At 49.5% G+C, this 16,863-nt stretch overlaps 10 protein-coding genes and 1 non-coding gene across 11 annotated transcripts; 3 read left to right on the forward strand and 8 right to left on the reverse strand.

The window, feature by feature from the left end:
* Window positions 1-171: 171 nt before the first annotated feature.
* On the reverse strand, window positions 172-1,359 carry ASPZODRAFT_18661 (hypothetical protein; the record flags this gene model as incomplete). The annotated part of the gene is made up of 3 exons (XM_022727261.1): window positions 172-429; window positions 481-1,052; window positions 1,104-1,359. 3 exons carry the CDS (start codon window positions 1,357-1,359, stop codon window positions 172-174), a joined length of 1,086 nt encoding a protein of 361 aa, XP_022578980.1.
* Window positions 1,360-1,512: 153 nt separating this feature from the next.
* Window positions 1,513-2,088, reverse strand: ASPZODRAFT_18662 (hypothetical protein; the record flags this gene model as incomplete). The annotated part of the gene is made up of 2 exons (XM_022727262.1): window positions 1,513-2,031; window positions 2,080-2,088. 2 exons carry the CDS (start codon window positions 2,086-2,088, stop codon window positions 1,513-1,515), a joined length of 528 nt encoding a protein of 175 aa, XP_022578981.1.
* Window positions 2,089-2,536: 448 nt separating this feature from the next.
* On the reverse strand, window positions 2,537-4,051 carry ASPZODRAFT_71678 (hypothetical protein; the record flags this gene model as incomplete). Its single annotated transcript, XM_022729771.1, has 2 exons — window positions 2,537-3,871; window positions 3,923-4,051. 2 exons carry the CDS (start codon window positions 4,049-4,051, stop codon window positions 2,537-2,539), a joined length of 1,464 nt encoding a protein of 487 aa, XP_022578982.1.
* Window positions 4,052-4,953: 902 nt separating this feature from the next.
* ASPZODRAFT_135295 (hypothetical protein) lies at window positions 4,954-5,901 on the reverse strand. The gene is made up of 3 exons (XM_022723754.1): window positions 5,750-5,901; window positions 5,451-5,693; window positions 4,954-5,382 (listed from the first exon to the last, which is right to left on the reverse strand). The coding sequence occupies exons 1-3, from the start codon at window positions 5,851-5,853 to the stop codon at window positions 5,061-5,063; spliced, it is 669 nt and encodes a 222-aa protein (XP_022578983.1). The 5' UTR covers window positions 5,854-5,901; the 3' UTR covers window positions 4,954-5,060.
* A 313-nt stretch (window positions 5,902-6,214) lies between these two features.
* ASPZODRAFT_135296 (hypothetical protein) lies at window positions 6,215-7,210 on the reverse strand. Its single transcript, XM_022723755.1, has one exon. The coding sequence runs from the start codon at window positions 7,165-7,167 to the stop codon at window positions 6,325-6,327; it is 843 nt and encodes a 280-aa protein (XP_022578984.1). The 5' UTR covers window positions 7,168-7,210; the 3' UTR covers window positions 6,215-6,324.
* Window positions 7,211-7,377: 167 nt separating this feature from the next.
* ASPZODRAFT_18665 (hypothetical protein) lies at window positions 7,378-7,815 on the forward strand (the record flags this gene model as incomplete). Its single annotated transcript, XM_022727263.1, has 5 exons — window positions 7,378-7,386; window positions 7,429-7,482; window positions 7,542-7,557; window positions 7,603-7,734; window positions 7,781-7,815. 5 exons carry the CDS (start codon window positions 7,378-7,380, stop codon window positions 7,813-7,815), a joined length of 246 nt encoding a protein of 81 aa, XP_022578985.1.
* A 1,985-nt stretch (window positions 7,816-9,800) lies between these two features.
* ASPZODRAFT_t115 lies at window positions 9,801-9,890 on the forward strand. Its single transcript has one exon. It is a non-coding gene; the product is annotated as a tRNA-Asp (tRNA).
* Window positions 9,891-10,335: 445 nt separating this feature from the next.
* Window positions 10,336-11,493, reverse strand: ASPZODRAFT_145026 (hypothetical protein; the record flags this gene model as incomplete). The annotated part of the gene is made up of 2 exons (XM_022725066.1): window positions 10,336-10,440; window positions 10,849-11,493. The coding sequence occupies 2 exons, from the start codon at window positions 11,491-11,493 to the stop codon at window positions 10,336-10,338; spliced, it is 750 nt and encodes a 249-aa protein (XP_022578986.1).
* A 952-nt stretch (window positions 11,494-12,445) lies between these two features.
* ASPZODRAFT_47325 (hypothetical protein) lies at window positions 12,446-13,180 on the reverse strand (the record flags this gene model as incomplete). Its single annotated transcript, XM_022728396.1, has 1 exon — window positions 12,446-13,180. A coding segment is annotated over one exon (735 nt), but the record flags the coding sequence as incomplete, so codon positions are not given.
* A 471-nt stretch (window positions 13,181-13,651) lies between these two features.
* Window positions 13,652-14,518, reverse strand: ASPZODRAFT_18668 (hypothetical protein; the record flags this gene model as incomplete). The annotated part of the gene is made up of 3 exons (XM_022727264.1): window positions 13,652-13,808; window positions 13,852-13,929; window positions 13,986-14,518. 3 exons carry the CDS (start codon window positions 14,516-14,518, stop codon window positions 13,652-13,654), a joined length of 768 nt encoding a protein of 255 aa, XP_022578988.1.
* Window positions 14,519-15,564: 1,046 nt separating this feature from the next.
* ASPZODRAFT_168743 (hypothetical protein) lies at window positions 15,565-16,790 on the forward strand. Its single transcript, XM_022726875.1, has 2 exons — window positions 15,565-16,356; window positions 16,405-16,790. The coding sequence occupies exons 1-2, from the start codon at window positions 15,859-15,861 to the stop codon at window positions 16,747-16,749; spliced, it is 843 nt and encodes a 280-aa protein (XP_022578989.1). The 5' UTR covers window positions 15,565-15,858; the 3' UTR covers window positions 16,750-16,790.
* Window positions 16,791-16,863: the final 73 nt, after the last annotated feature.

Genomic DNA, 16,863 nt, shown 5'->3' on the forward strand with positions numbered 1-16,863 from the left:
CTAACTAGTTATGTCCTAGCTGGCACTGGTTAGTAAGCTATCTCTAGAATAGTATCATACTAATATATACATATAAATATAATAAACCATGCTGTATATTAATTTATATAAGAAGGATTACTAAATAATCCATTACTGCTTTGATAATATCATGCACACCTAATACAGTGTCTAATTTCTTAAAAGCTGCTTGATGCCCTTCATCACACTCAGCACCCGTTCTCGATTCGCTAAACAGTCACTAGATGCATACAGATGCATCAAATCCAGCCTCGTCTCCCAATGGAATTGGCTGTCTGCCTTCATCTCAAAGAACAGATCATGACTGCATCGCTGCTCCCAGAACCACTCGGGGAGCACCCACTGGAAGGCATCCAGCATTGCTCTCAGACTCGTTACCTCCTCTGCAGTGTATTCAACCGGACAGATCTGAAGAATATTATATATGAGGACTGCTACCGTGGAATAACCTGTACATACCTGTTCTGCAATCAGGATTGCCACCTCTAATGGAAGTGACGGTCCGATATAAGGATCATCATCTTTTCTTTTCTTCTTTTCCTTCTTCTTCTCTCCACATGCGATGATGTTGGCCACCTCAGGCACCACCAGCGGGTTCTGGTAGATATCGCAGCCGTGAAGCCGTCGGGATGGACGACTGTACAGCCGCCGAGCCGGGGTATGCGTGTATAGAGCCTCGTCTTCCATGGCCCATGCAGCGGGATGGTTTCGCCAGTATTTCCGGGCCGCCGTGACCAGCTGGACTGAGCGGGATTCCAGAGCAGACGGGCGACAGTTGAACGCATGGGCGAGCAAGATCCAGCAGTGCGCATGGATGAGATATCCAATCTGTCGGTCTCGCAGCTTCTTTGGCTGCCGGCTGATATGGGCCGTGTGGAAGTGTATAAAGCTCTCGTCGTCGTATTGAGGGCGTCCTCTCCTGCCTCCGATTCGTGCGGTATGGGAATCGCGTGGGAGATGATGTCCAATGCATATCGAGGGCCGTATAATGCTGATGCCAGTCAGGGTGTATTTGGTTTTGTTCTTTATCACTGCATTCTTATTAGAAATACTCTAGGAGCCATACAGCGTATTATACATACGCCCTCTAAAGGCCCCCGCCCATAGCCGTGGAAACTTGGGGAAATGCGCCTGCTCAACCTCGTGCGAGGGAACCACCACATGTTCCATCTTGGTGTTCTTGTACATCTTCCAGCGCTCTTCCCGAAAGACGACGCCGGGGTGGAGTGAGTCTGTGATGCCAGGGGCATCAGGACCGAAAATCCTGACGCCGCATAGGAGACAGATGGGAGGAGGATCAGCGGTCTCTATAGTGACTGGAGGATACTGGCGGACCATTTTGTTTGCTGTATTAGAAAATATCTAGGAAACATACTTCTTAAATACGCAGTTTCATGGAGCTGATGTCATAATGAGCAGGGCAATACTATGCTAGCGGATTTTCTAACCCTGGATTTGGTACAGATTAGATTATGAACTACAAAAGAAGCCCTAATGGTGACGAAGGATGTAGTTCAGGATGCGCTGCACCTTACGGGCGTCAAGTCTGATATTCCATTCGTCGCCCGTAGCGAGCCCCGGGGGTGCAAAGGGTCGGAGAGTCCGAGTCGGGTCATGGTACTTGTAGAGTCTCACCATCTCACCGACACAGAGTATCCCATAGACTGGCGACCGACGGCCATAGCGGCGCGTCCGATGAGTAGCCCGAACATATCGGAGCAATTGGTCCAGGCCGTCTCTCCAAGTAGCAGGGCCACCTCGCCTCTTACATTGTACAAAGAGGAACCTATCTGCTGTGTTGGAGCCGTTGGGGTAATGATATGTATGGAGATCTGACCATCCCCGCTCCCCGGATTGAGAACCATGGCGAGCTTGGGGGCACGTAACGTACCCCTCTGTGACAGGGAACTGCCATGTCAGGATACTGGTCCAGACACCATACAACACGCTCTCGTACCGAGAGCGGCGGATTCGGTTTATCTCGTTGCTGATGGCAGGGATTGACAAATACTATCTAGGTCAGTGGGATAGATCTTGTAATCGGTTCTACAGACTCACCAGCGACATGGTGGCGGCATCTGAGGAGAAAAAGAAATCTCCATCTTACAGACGAAATATAGCCCCGGGCAAGGCAGGCTATATTCACTTACTATAAGCTATAAAAGTATTTATTACAGGAGTGGATCCTAAATGGTGAATAGAGGCTAAATGTCGGGTAGCTAGTTCATCTCAGGTTCTAGATCTAATCTTGGTTACTAAAGAATATTATTCTCGGGCAACATTCACTACTAGCCGAGAAAATATATAATTGGAGGGTAATTTAATCATAGTATATTTGATTTCTCCATAAGGTATTCACTTCTATCATACGCTGCATACGAACAAGATTACTCTATATAAAGTCCAGCAAGGAAATGATTCTTAGCTTGTATTAGGACGAGTATCCATATCAAAGTATCCAGATTGAACTTTTAGTCTATGTAGGATTCATACACAGTAATATCATCCAGTGTTCTCAATAATAACTGGTGGCAATCCCCCAGAAATAGGCTGCCCACGCTCCCAAGACCAGCAGAATGACAGCAGCAAAAGCAGACAAGGACAGTTTGCGATTCCATTCCGCGCGTCCATCGGTCTCGAACTGCTCCTTGAGCTCGTTGATTCTGTCTCCGTTGGCAACGCGCTTCTTTCTGCTCCACTGCAAGCGGCCGATCATCTCATCGAAGAAGCCCATGGCAAGCATGATCCCGCCGACTACGGTCGATGCCGCAGCCAGCACGACGTACAAGATGGTAACCCGGTCGTAGCTGTCGTTGTCGGCGTCCTGGATGACACCAGCGACGATGTCGACGATGATGCTCATGCTGTTGTTGATGGCGATCTTCATGGCGTACCCGGTGCCAAACACCTCCTGGTACCACATGCTGGTGCGGATGCTGTCGATGATGACCGTCGGCCCCATGGAAGAGGCGACGGCGTAGACACCGAAACTGGCGGCGGTTCCTGCAACAGTCGGCCCCCAGGCAGCCAGACACATGGAGAGCAGCATGCCCAACCCCGTCAGACACATGATCGACAGTCTCTGGCCGAGCAGATCGATGAACAACCCAATCAGCGGCACCAGGAAGAAGCCCATGTAGCGCGAGATGGCCGAGTACCAGCCCGCCGTGACGGCGGAGATGGCGAAGCGCTGCTCGGCCAGCTCGGTGCTGTTGGAGGAGAAGATGCTGGCCGTGGAGGTCTGGAAGAGCGAGAAGAGGCAGACCATCCAGAAGGGCCAGGGCAGGCGCAGCATCTTGCTGACCTCGAACTTGTCGTTGTTCTCGGTGAGCTTCTCGCCCGTGGCGGGATCGTGGGTGATCCGGAAGCGGTTGTTGCACCAGCGGGTGAACCACCAGAAGACGGCGGTCGCGACGTTGGTGAAGAGATTCATAAACACTGCTGTCCAGTAGACCCAGCTGAAATCGCCCGTCTTGTCGGCAATCACGTTGGCCGTCGCCTGGCCTACAAACGAGCCGATCTTGCCCAGGCCCAGCTCGAAGCCCAGCGTCGAGGCGAAGCCGTGCGAAGGCGGGAACCACGAGGAAAACACTTTGTACTGCGCGACCTGCGTCGCGACATCGCCCAGCGACTGCACCACCACTCCGAAGATCATGAAGCGGTAGTTGCGCACCGTCGTGGCCGCCGCGATGAGAATCGACCCGGCAGAGTAGATCAGGTTGCCCCAGAGCATCGTGCTGGCGCCCCCGAGCCGGTCGGTCACCATGCCCGTCACCAGGATGAGGGTGGTCTTGATGAAGTTCTCGCTCGCCGTCAACACGGCGTATTCCGCATTGTTAATGTGCAGTTCCTAAAGCATATAAGTATAAAAGCAGAGATGGCATGTATTTGCATGTGTTACCTTCTTCAAACTGGTCTTCATCGCGCCCGTCACGCCGCTGCTCCAGTGCGACCCGAAGCCGATCAGACTGACCAGCAGGACAGACAGGATCTTCATGCTCCATGGCACCGTGGGTCTTTTATCCTCCATCTCATGCTCCATCTTGTCCACGCTGGTGGTCGACACGGCGATTTCTTTGGACATTGTGAAAAGTACAAATAAATTAGAGACAGTAAAAGTAGAAGTGGATGGGAGGGGAGTGAAAACATCCGACCTCTTGATTTCCTTTTATAAGCATACCAAGAGTCCCAAGAAAGGCAAATAAATTGTACCTCCCGGTTCCATGGTAGAGGCTGTAGAGATTGATCAAATCTTATCTGATAGCAAACGTCCAATTAGAGACGCACGGGTGGCGCTATGCTGCGCTAGTTCAAGCTAAACCTGCGCTAATGCACACTAACCTGCGCCAAGATCGACGCCAAGATCTGCGCCAAGATCTGCGCCTCCTCGGAAAAAAGCCGAACAGGCTCATTTTCTCAACAACCATGTGCGAGTGGAGATGGCAGTTAGGTAACCTGTTCCAGCGACCGCTTCGTCCAAGCTTCCATTCTTCTGGAACATACGTGTCGGACATGTACGTAGTCGTACGTCGACGTCTGTGGCATGTCTCCCTGGTTTTCTGTATAGCTCTAGACTGCTCCATTGCCGATGCCGAGATCTCTACCTTCGGCCGACTCGGACACTTGCCGACTGGGCATTCCTGGGCAGAGGGCACTGCCGGGATTCTTGCAGACTCAGCATTCACCGATTCTTGGCTGTCTTGGCTGTAGAATCTTTATGTAAGAGATTGTCCACAGCGTTCTGGTCAGTATATGAGATCTCGTCATTTTCTTTGCATCACTCTTGCCTGTTTCCAGCAATATCAGGTTCTCATCCTTTAGTCTATATTCAATTGAAAATTCCATATAACATGACTTTGTATGTCCTCTCTTTTCTTGTAAACTATACTCAAGTATATTATAATTCCTGTGTTCATTCTTAGGCAATTGCCCAGACAATTTCTACCTAGTTATATTGATGTGCGTGGCCAACAGGAATGCGCACAGCGCAACTCTTGGCTCAGTAAGTCTTTTTAACATGATCACTCTGACACTGCCTACTACATATCTTTGGGCTCTTCAAACCGGCGAATAACCCTGGCAGACACAACACCAGCCAGGCAGCCAGACTCGATATCACTGGTTACCACGGCTCCCGCTGCAGTAATCGTACCTCTTCCAATACGCACACCATCCAAAATGGTCGCCCGTGCACCGATCCAACAGTCCTCTTCGATGAGAATCGGACGAGCAAAGGATGTTCCGCTGTTTTCTCCGCGAACCTTTGGATCAGGATGATGAGTTCCTGTGCAAATACACACCCCTGGTCCAATGAGAACCCGGTCGCCAATTTGGATCAACGCATTGTCAAAGAAGGAAACTCTAGACCTTGTAAGCCTGAGGCAGATGTGCTGATGTAGTGTCTTGTGGAAACACAATTCTAGACTTACTCCCGATTAACATAAACATCATCGCCAAGGATTACATTGCATCCCCACCCAACAAAGAACGGGGGCTCGATATTCACAGTCTCCCCTATTTTTCCCAGCAAAGTTTTCGCCACAGTCATACGTCGCGTCTTCAAGGATGTAAGTGTGCTGCCATCTGGGATCGTAAGATCATTGAAGTCGTTCAGCAACTTGAGAGTCTCGAGTTTGCGAGCTTGCAGCTCTGGTGATCTCGAAATCGTGAAGCTGACAGTGCGTTCGATTAACACTGAGAGGCTAATTCTAGGGAGAGACTAGTAAACCTCATTCCACTTATCATTCTTTTGTATTCCTCACACCAGGAGACTTGGGTGGAGCTTTTCTCAAGCTCTATCAAGATACTATCGGTGTTGACGTGGGAGGCCATATCTACTAAGCCTGGGTGGGGCAAATCAAGAGAAAACCTTTTGTCCAGCACTGAGTTTTCTATGATGTACCGGCAAGAAATCCTCAGTCTCTAGAGATCTTATGGTGATGGTTGAGGCCCCGCATGAAAGATTCTATTGGATTCTACGCAGTTCTGTCTCACTTTAATTGGTGACCTCAGCCAGACCATCGGCCTATCATGTTATATAATTTAGACCAAGAGAGTTCGGTTGCAACGTATTCATCGAGAGAATTACCACTGTCAAGTAAAAAGATCATGCCGAAATATCTAGATACGGTTGTGCCTCACGAGGCAGAGGTTCCCATTGCAGTAGGAGTAATGATTAATATACCTTCTTCAAGAGCTATAGATGATATTGATCTATTCCATGCTTGTGTCCATTAGCCCTAAAGGCGATAATTTCTTATTCTACCAGTCTGATTCAAAACAAGCTCTATGGGTATAGTTGTATTATAGTAAAACTTTATTGAAAGCCTCCTGTAACCCTCTCGCCTTCAACCAGACCTGCAAAGCCTGCATATCCCCCCGATTCACCCTCTGCCCACTGCGCTCACCCAAGGAATCCGTGATCTCCTCCATGCAGGAAAACCTTCGCTGCACCCCCTCTACCTCACGGAACCGCTCGCTGACCTTCTTCTGGTGACTGGGGATATCTCCCCAGGAATGTGTTTTGATGAAAGCCATATACTCGTCGATGTCGCCTGGGTCTCCCTCCAGACACAGGATGCCTGGTTTCCCTGCCAGTACGAATCCGGATAGGTTATACAATGGCGCATATTTTACTAGATCGTCTCGTTTGCCGCGGGTGGAAAGGGAGGGGAAATAGAACCACACACGGACGAGAGTGGGTGTAACAGTGGTAGCAGTGGTAGTATCAACAGTCGCGATAGTTTCTGATTGAGTATTCATAAAATCCAATGCCGTTTCTTGAAGATATTCGAATGCAGCAAATACGTCGTCGACAGGCATCGCGGTGGATAATCGCGAAACCTCCGCTTTGGACATCCAGTCCGGCTGGCGCAGGGAATACGAAACTGGAAGCTCCTCCTCTTCTCCTTGCTGGTCTAGACTGACTGGGATTGACAGATTGACTTGGATGCTCTTGTCCTCGGCAATGGGTAGTCGCACGGCCAGCAGGAGACTTGTTGGTATCCCCGATAGCGGGGTGGTTTTGCTGTCCTCGCTCCAGGCGCGCAGCTTCTCGATGCTCTGCAGAGTGGATGGGGGGATGTCCAGCTCCCCTGGTGAGGGGAACATGGCTGTCAATAGATCAATGGTAGAGAGGGGATCCATATTATTAATAATAAACATAGGTTTAGAGCAATTAGAATAAAATAAGGTAATAAATATTAAATACCAAAATTAAACAAAATATGACGTTGCCTGGAACATCATTTCTCCGTTCAGATTTTTACTCCATTTCTTATTAGTTTATAGTACATTTTTGTACCACTATATAACATCACTCCTATAGTATATCTGACTATATTATCATTATACACCATGGCAGAGGTATTTTTTCCACATCCTTGGTTATTATATCTAATTGTGTAGGCAAAAGGCACCCAAGGCTTCTATGAAGAGTTGAAGACGCTCTTCCAACAGGCAGTAAGACTTCCAATTATGCAAACCAGTACCTTGTTGGTCAATATCTCTAACACAAACAGGATAAATCTGGGGAGGGTAAGAATGTTCAATGATCTTTGTTGGTCCTTTTTCTAATGGCAGGAAAACTCGCGCTGCCCGAGTTCAAAACCGCCGTCAAGGGAAGCAACAGCGGCAGCCGCTTGACCGATGACCAGCTGGAGAGCATGTTCGCCTTCTATGATGAGGGCAAGACTGGGTTTGTTTCTTTTGACGGTATGTGCTGTGCCTTTTATCTAGGATGGACTATCTGACTGGTTAGATGTGTGGAAGAAGATGAACAGCATGATGAAATAGTCATATTATGCAATAATATTAAAATGATATAATCAATATTACCACTAACAGATTGACTAAAAATGTAAAAGTCTAGTGTATCTTATTCATTATAATATCAAATCTTGAAACAGAGAAGAGAAGCGTTATACCCCCGTTCGAGAGACGACCCTTGATATGCTCCACTTTCGAATCAGTCCCGGATGGAGAGTATCCATTGAAAAATTCATCTCTGCTCCATAAATCCGGGTATCTAACTACCACATGGTTCCCCATCGGCCTAGTTTCTGTGGCATTTGAGCCACATGGCCGGTAGATGACGCGGCATCCCGATCAGAACGTGTCCTCCAAGTACACGAAAGAGGACAAGGTGAATATAATGTGTGACAAATAGCATATAGGCATCCTGTATTAGAGAAAGGTATCACTAGAGTAGCAAAAGCCATCACTTATCTATATTGGCTTGCAGTGTATGTATTGTATCCATTCTATAGTGGGAGCCCATCTCGCAAATAGACCTACAGCACTAAGAGAGCAACAGCCCGCCAAAAAGTGCAGGCATCATCTCGGCCAAGCTGGCAGTCATAGTCCATCAGCTGTTTTAAGGATTCAAAACTGTTGTAAATAAATGAAATTGATTATAATATAATAAAATCTATAATAAAGATATGAAGTTAGTGTCACATTATCGACTGTATTCTGTTGCAAGATGAAATATATGAAATATGCCTAGTTTTAGTGGAATTGATGTAAACTAATGAAATTAAGTGAAATTCCAGATGAATAGAGTCGAAGCATGCCAGAGCTAGATGGAATCATCCTTTGACGGACTGAAACCAGCCGAGTAGGTTGGAATGTAGGAAATATCCTGAAATCCACTGAACTATGCTGAAACTAGCCAAAGCTAAACAGGTAGTCGATCCGTCAGGTCACCGCTCGTCCCGATCCTTTGCAAGTGCATCAGCGAGGCCAGCAAGCTGTGGGAATAATATTGGATTGACTTGACAGGAGTAGTGACGGAGATTTAGTTCAGCATGCTGTTATTTTAATCCTTCATCTAATAGTCTATGCTGCTGTAATGTTCTAAGATGGCATATTATACCTATTACCTAGCCTATTGCATCTGAGTATACATCCTTTATCTAACACCTCATGAGCCTATTTAGAGCCTAGCATAGTAGCAGTAAGAACTAGTGATTGAGAAAATAGTGTATTTTATAATCTTAATCCTTACCTACTATAAAGAAGAAATATACTCCCAGCCCTCTCTTTCAATATATATTGTACACTCAGCCATCACATCTAGCAGCTGACCTGATTCGCCTGAGCTCTACTGACCCTAGTATCTATATTTCGGATATGTCCGTACATCCGAGGCCAGGAGAGATCATCTAATCTCTTTACTTCTGACATTTGGGAAAATCCATGGAACATGATGCAAGAGTATCGGAACCGAACCTCTTTCCCCCTGACCTTGACTGCTGATCTTGGTTCCCGCGCCATATCATCTTCCACATTTTAGACTCAGTATGCAATGTATCCTCTATGTTTATGTGTACCATTGGAAAGAGGTTTCTGAACCGTATTGAATAGTTTAGATGAAGTATATAGTGATTATAAGGGTGCTATAGATAACAATATATAATATCTTGGCTATATTTAGTGTTGCGCATGCTTTAGCACCTAGAGGAAAAAAAAGGAAAAGGAGAGTAAATAGGACTGCAGCTTAATAGAGACAAATGAAGTCATTGTTCATTATTAACCTACCCTCGCCGACGGAATCTCTTTATCCAAAGATAAGGTTCCGTTGGATCCTATCCCAGGAGTATTGGTGACAACCCGCACTGGAGAATCATGGCTAATAGACCCTGAATACCCCCATAACTGTGTCGGGAGCTTCCTAGGTAGATGGTATTCTCGGCCCGAAACCATGGCGGACCGGGCCGCCCACCTGGCAGTTCACGTATTGCTTAATAATACATGAAAAGACCAGGCTTCCTATCTAGTCCTCGATGGTCTAACGGTCATGATTTCCGCTTGTCATCTCTTCTTGAGAACAAGCGCGGGAGACCTGGGTTCGACTCCCAGTCGGGGAGAATTTTTTTATTTCTCTTTTTTTTAATATTTTTTCTTTTGATTGATGATCTTTTCTTTATTAACATTTATTTATTGGGAGTAGTGGAGCATAATATAGAAGCATTTATTCACTACCTTAGGGTACATAGTGATGGGCATGTTGGGAGATATGCAGCAGCTGTCTTTATTGAGTATCTATATTTTCAACCTCTTTCTCTAAATATGGTTCGTACTAGACTTATTCTGTTTAGAACACTGTGAAAGTACCAGAGAAGCTATACGGAATTGGCAGCAGATCCTGCTGCAGCCATCAACGACAGTATAGATAGGCACAAAGAGGGAGCGCCATGTCAGCAGATAGTTATGGATAGTAAGTTATCTGGTGTATTGAATATATATTTGTTGAAAGCATACATCAATACATTATTAAACTATATATACTAGTGAAGATACAGAATCGAAACCTCAGTAAGCCGAGGCGGAACAGCCGACAGTGAACATCTCAGTGTAGAAGATGGTCGAGACGACGGTAACAAAGTCTTGTCCAGGGGTGGATGCAGCTGAGATGGACTGCGATGAGGGAGGATTGCTTGGGTTGCTTGACGATCCGGTGCTTTGGCTTGATCCAGAAGGAACGACTTGGCTGCTGGAAGAAATGCCGGAGAGAGTGCCTGAGGGAGAAGCTGAGGAGGCAGGAGCGCTTGAGACACTGTTTGAAGGGCTGGAGGCAGATGAGCCAGGGTTGACTGATGAAGCTTGAGAAGCTTGAGAGGAAGCTTGAGAGGAGGCCCGAGAGGAAGCTTGGGAGGAAGCTTGAGAAGCCTGAGAGGAAGCTTGAGAAGAAGCTTGAGAGGAAGCTTGAGAGGAAGCTTGAGAAGCTTGAGAAGAAGCTTGAGAAGAAGCTTGAGATGAGGTAATCTGTGAAGAGACAGGAGGGGCAGCAGAACTGGAAGAGGGTATCACTACAGCAGAGGATACCGGGGTAGACACAGCAGAGGAGGATTCCGAGGGAGTGGATGAAGGCGTAGGGGTGGATGAAGGAGTAGGGGTAGGGGTAGGGGTAGGGGTTAGAGTGATGGTGGAAACATAGACGGAAGTGACCTCTGTGGTGAGGACATTGACTTCAGTTGAAGTGGTGGAGGTGGTGATGGTGGCGAGACAGGGGTTGACAGTGGTCATCATCATGGCTTGATCGATGGAGCCGGCATTCATGACCACCATGCTGCCTTCATAGGGATAGCAGAGGACCGCATTGGCGGCAGCGACACTGATATAGTTGAAGCCTGAGCAGGAGGCCGTTTGGATGCAATGGCTCATGCATTGACTCCAGTTAATGCTGCTTATGGTTGTGATGGCTGTGCCGCTGTGCAGCCAGGAGGAGGAGCAGTACTGCTTAAAGAAGGTGCCTGCCGACGACCAGACGGTGGCCACGCAGGTGGTAGCCGCGGGCTGTCCATTGGCGACGTTACAGGTGCTGGTGGTGGTGGTGATGGCGACTGTTGCAGTGGAGGTCTGGGTGAAGGTCTCCAAGGAGGTGGAGGTGATGGTCGACAGGGAGATGGCAGCGTGGGAGGGGACGACGGCCAGGAGGGTCGAAATGAGGGTGATAGACTTGAACTTCATTATGATTGACTATGTTAATAATAGATAGTTGATAAATAAAGAAAGAATGAACAAGTTAATGAATGAAGTATCTGCAGAGAAGAAAGCCCCTGTTCAAGACCCTGAAGAAAGATAGGGACTGGAAGGGTAGTTAAAGGCTACATTAATCGCTTATTTTTACCCAGTTGTAGATGGATCCAGGCACCACCGGCAGGAGAAGTGATTTTAGCCGACCACATCTGGACCGGAATTAGATCCAAGCCAATCTGAATTGACTGACTAGCTGGAACTAGTTAATGAGCACTCATTTCGCCACTGCTATTAGTTTAATACTAGAATCCGCCACTGCTAGTAGTTTAATACTAGAATCCAGCCACGGCACGGCATGGCCTAAAATAGAGAGAGTAAATTTATGTCCAGGTTGAGTAGTGCGCCACCAGACAAATGCCGACAGAGGTAAAGCATACTCCGTACTGTCTACATCGCTTCAGGTTGAGGTCTAGAGTGTAATCCCTATCTTATGCACTGATAGTAGTATAGCAATATTATACTAGTGTAGAAAGTGGTTACTCGTGTGTAAAAAATAAATGGCCAACTCCAGTCTATAACTCCTCTTGGAACTCCCTTATAACTCCTCATCACAGTCATCTCCCCAGTATTCGTCCCAGGCAGAAACGGGAGCAGCGGCAGCAGTCGCAGAGGGAGTGGCAGTGGCGGTGGCAGTGGCAGGAGAGGCAGCCTCAGGCACAGAGGCAGTCGAGGTGGCAGCGGGAGCAGCGGCCTCGGAAGAGGACTCAGCGGAGGGCTCAGAAGCGGCCACAGTGGTGGTAGGCACCGAGGCGGCAGAAGTGAAAGTCGAAGTCGAAGTCGAAGTGGTAGAAGAAGAAGAAGAGGTGGAAGTAGAAGTGGCGGTCGTGGTGGCAGCCGAAGTGGTAGAAGAAGAAGAGGAAGAAGACGAAGAGTCGCTGGCAGCAGAGGTATAGCTCTCACCGACGGAGTTGATGACACCGTCAGTCAGCAGGTATCCATCGGCGACATAAAAGTAGGAGTAGCGGGTGAGTTCATCCTGCTCCTCGAGCCAGGGGATAGCCTCCTCCAGGAAGGCGGCGGCGGTAGAAGCGTCGGAGATGCCGTCCTCGTCGGAGCTGAGGGCGAACTCGGTCAACCAGACCTCGGAGATGCCGTAGTCGGCGGCGGTGGTGATGGCCTCGGTGATGAAGGTCTTGAGCTCGGAGACGGAGTCGCCGTACCAGTGGACGGCCAGGGCGGAGATCTCACAGCTGCCGCAGTCGGCCATGAACTCCTCGAACCAGTCGAGGCCCTCGCCCGAGGTGGAGGAGGAGGTGACGGCGGGACTGACGAGGGTGGCGTCGCCGGAGTAGGGGGTGATGTATTCGAGATAGTACTCGGCGGCCTCGGAGGCGCTCAGGTCGGCCTGCGACGACATGTCGGGCTCGTTGAAGCCCAGGATGTAGGCGCTGCCGCTGTCCAGCGCCGTTTCCACCGCCGTCGCCCAGCCCTCGGTGTACGTGGAGTCGGCGCCCCAGAGCATGGGCACGTACTCGACGCCGTCGGGCATGTCGCCGCCCACGGCGCTGCCCCAGTTGTACGACCACGCAACCGTGCCGCTGGTGCCGTCCACCAGGGCCGACACCAGCGTCGCATCGTTGTACGCAGCGCCCAGCTTGCTGCTTGACGAGCGTTTCGTCGTCTTGACCTGCAGGGGAGCGGCCGAGGCGGAGGCCGCCAGGCCGGTCAGAAGGAGCGAAAAAAGCATGATGTTGCTGAAGATTGGATAAAGAGTGGCTGGTTTGTTTTGCTGAGGGATCGAGGCGGGAAAGAATGACGAAAGAATGAATGATTGTGGGCAAAAAGGAAGGCTTTGCACAGCAAAGAAGGAGAGAGAGAGAGGGTGAAGAGAGAAAGATTAAAAGAGAGTGGGCGAGACTAGAGGAAAAAGGAGGGGATGACGCGGCAGGCTGAAACGGCTGATCGGCTGAAATGGCCCAAAGACTGGCTGTCATGTCCAACGCACCAACAGTGACGCGTGGCGGTGGGGATGGGTTAAATTATTAATTAGCAGGAAATTGTGAGCTATCATCTAGACTGTGACTATAGACTCATGGGGAAGAAAATTAATTCTCACTAATGTGATATAGAGTATATTGAGGTCTACTTCCTACCACTCCCAGTCGCTGCTGTGTTGAGCCCAGTCGGGCCCCGGCGAGATGTTGGCGAGTCCCCAGGAGGCATAGATCACGTCGGTGAATTGCTGCGAGGGGTCCAGGGGGTCAAAGTCGCGGAAGCCGGCGATGTGCTTGCAGAGAGAGATGATGCTCAGTGTACGGAGTACTTGGTGAAGGAAGTTCTCTCACTTACATCTCCTGGGTGTCCTCGTCGTAGATGATCTTCTTCAGTTCCAAGAGCATCGGCTGCCAACCGCATTTCGCCAGCTTTCTATCACATTGTGAGCATAGCAGGGACAACATGGTGCCATCTAGAGAACTCCATACAGATACGTCTGGCGGAAGACACGCCGCACCTCGTCGCGGTATTGCCGGTCGTGTTTGGTGAAGAACGACGGCTCGTCGATGGGTTCCCCTGCCACACGGGCCCAGGCGACGCAATTGACGTACCCGCCCGGCACACACTCCTCGTCCCCTTGCTGTCTCTGGCAGGTTCCCAGGAGTGGGGGCACAGCCTCGCACTGCTGGTCTGCGAGGTTCTGGAGGACCTCCAGCTCTCCGTGAGTCCGCTGGGGAACAGCCTGCTGGGCGCGCACAGCAGCGGGGGCGAGGAGAGTGCCTGTGACAGGAATCTGGATATAGAGCCGCATGAACCCCTTCTGGTCGGGGTCGGAGGCGCGGTGGCAGGTGAACTTGACGGCGGCAAAGGGCGGGCCTCCGCCGCGGTCTACCTTGCCCTGGCTCATCTTCCGGTACTCCTCGGTGAGTTTCTCATCAAGAACCCAGACCTGAGGGGGGGAGACACTGTCGAGGGTCACTGCTGTGCCAGAGAGAGAGTCAAAGTCGCCGGGGGCTGACATTTCTGTATTTCTGCCGGACACTAGCTGAAATATAAGTGTCTTTATGTTGGATCTGGAGTTCCCATTGAACCATGAAGTCTTCTCGTCACCGTGACGTCGTAGAGACCGCGACAGACAGAACCTTGGTAGTACAAATCCATACCGTAAGAGGCGTATGTCTGTGTGTCGGTGTCCCCAGTTGCCCGGTGGTAGCTACAGTCCTGCTTTCTATTCGCCTTGGGTGACTGTCTGCCAGTTCTAGCAGGGCTTTCACACTGGTGAATGACGAGACCAATCTCCATGCTCTCGTAACCATTGTCTCCTTCTTTCTGTAGGCTAAAAAGCAGCAGGACAGGGCGAGGTTCTATCGGTAGTCCCGTCGGTCGCATTCACCAGAGCACGCAATAACCCGGGCGACTCATCGATATCGAGAACTTGGGAGAGGCGCGCAGTCTCCAGGCGAACCGGCGGATGGTATACCGTGGAAAAGAAGTGATCGGTCGCAGTGGTTCACCAACGCTGGAGGGCATTCTGTTGCGATCGCAATCGAGGATCCAGCGACGTTGTGGCATGGGAGTTGGAGGGAATCATCAGCAGCGATGAATCGTCGCCAGTGATTAATCACCACCAGTGATAGATATTGCCATAACACCGAACAGAAATGTGTCTCCGTGATCGAACGCCAGCTGTTCAGGGGCTGGGGGCTGGGAGCTGGCGGTTTTAAGCGCCCGGCCAACTGGCAGCTGAAGGATCCCTGTCGACGACGAGCAATCATATGTTAGCAGAGTGAATGCTTCAGAAACAGTCAATAGCGATACTAAATACCTTCGTCAGAGCATATGACTCTTCCTGCCAGATCGTTGTACCTCTTACTGCCAGGACACCGATGATTGAAGGTGGGCAGCGATGAAGTTCTGGAAATAAACAGAGGGAGGAGACCCCTTGCTTACTCAGCCAGATCACCTGATGCACCCTGACCAGCTAAAATCTTACTACATATTAGCAGTCAGGTAGGAATTGATGGTATATTGTGATTATAAATTAGTATTTTATGATCTTAATAATGTATTCTATAGAGGTTAAAGATATATGTTCTTGATATACTATATATCTATACTCTATATCTACTCCATATACTCTATATCTACTCCACACACTCTATATCTATACTCTATAATACTCTGTAGACGCTGTGTGGCTGTCTTAACCAATAAATCCAGTCTAGCGTGACCCTTCTTCAATAACAGTGGAGGCTGAGTCTAGGCTGAGACCCTGCATTATATCCTCCTCCTGTCTTGACCTTTGCTTCTCTATCTTTTCCTTTCATCTCTATCTATTTTCTGTCTCGAAAAAAAAAGAAAATGCCAGACAATCCGTTCAACTCGAAATACTACTACCGCTTCTCCAACTCCGGGTTGGGAAGCAACTACACGCTCTCGCTGGGACTCAAGACCGATCCGCCCGCGACGCCCAGCATGACGACCATGGGCGCCTACTCGTCGGAGAACTGGCAGATCTTCTACGACGACGGCGTCTATTTCCTGCGCAACTACGACTGGGGAGACACGTACCAGATGGGGTTGACCGCGGAGGATACCATCCCCGAGATGCTCACCCCGGACGCCGCGCTGGGCATGCAGTGGAACATCTCCGACGGGAGCACGACGGGGACATATATCCTGCGCAACATGCTGATCGGGTCGACCAACGTGCTCTCGACGGAGGCGCTCAGCGACGGGCTCATCGTCCCGATCATGAACACCGACGAGACGGACGACGAGCTGTGGGAGATCGATATCAACGTTAGCGCTGGCACCATCACCAACGACACCATGCTGAGCACTTATACATCTCTTCAGGTATGACAGCAGAGTTGGGAGAGGAGTACTATTTACTGAATAGCATAGGCTGCCACCACCACATCAAAATCGACGTCGACGTCAACGTCAACAACGCTGGCGACAACCACCGCAACCGCTACCACCGCTGCAACGGCTATAACCGCTACAACCAATACAACAAGTTCCAAAGGGCTGTCCGGGGGCGACATTGCAGGCATCGCCGTCGGCAGCGCAGCAGGCGTGATTATTCTTGCAGCGCTGGCCTTTTTCTTCTACCGGGCGAGACAACGTCAACCGGCGCAGACAGTACAGACGCAGACGGTGCGGGCAGAGCTGGCGGAGACGTCGCCCAAGTCGGAGCTGCTTGGCAACGAGGCCAACTGGCGGGTTTCCGAGCTGCCGGGAGAGTAATAATGAAGTCAGTATGCGAGATGGGTAATGGCTATAAATAGTAATGTTAAATAGTTAGTATAAACTATGCTTTGACTGTATTTATATAATCTTATCTCTGGATTTTGTAGAGTT

Source organism: Penicilliopsis zonata (assembly GCF_001890105.1).
Source record: "Penicilliopsis zonata CBS 506.65 unplaced genomic scaffold ASPZOscaffold_14, whole genome shotgun sequence".
Lineage (NCBI taxonomy): Eukaryota > Fungi > Ascomycota > Eurotiomycetes > Eurotiales > Aspergillaceae > Penicilliopsis > Penicilliopsis zonata.

What these genes read in the sequence shown, in the direction of transcription:
- ASPZODRAFT_135295 (XM_022723754.1), bottom strand. Translation starts at nt 5,853, where the DNA reads ATGGCCTCCCACGTCAACACCGATAGTATCTTGATAGAGCTTGAGAAA. An exon ending in AGAATGATAAGTGGAATGAG is followed by an intron (nt 5,694 to 5,749) that starts GTTTACTAGTCT and finishes ACGCACTGTCAG; the next exon opens with CTTCACGATTTCGAGATCAC. An exon ending in GATGTTTATGTTAATCGGGA is followed by an intron (nt 5,383 to 5,450) that starts GTAAGTCTAGAA and finishes TACAAGGTCTAG; the next exon opens with AGTTTCCTTCTTTGACAATG.
- ASPZODRAFT_168743 (XM_022726875.1), top strand. Translation starts at nt 15,859, where the DNA reads ATGCCAGACAATCCGTTCAACTCGAAATACTACTACCGCTTCTCCAAC. An exon ending in GCACTTATACATCTCTTCAG is followed by an intron (nt 16,357 to 16,404) that starts GTATGACAGCAG and finishes TGAATAGCATAG; the next exon opens with GCTGCCACCACCACATCAAA.
- ASPZODRAFT_135296 (XM_022723755.1), bottom strand. Translation starts at nt 7,167, where the DNA reads ATGGATCCCCTCTCTACCATTGATCTATTGACAGCCATGTTCCCCTCA.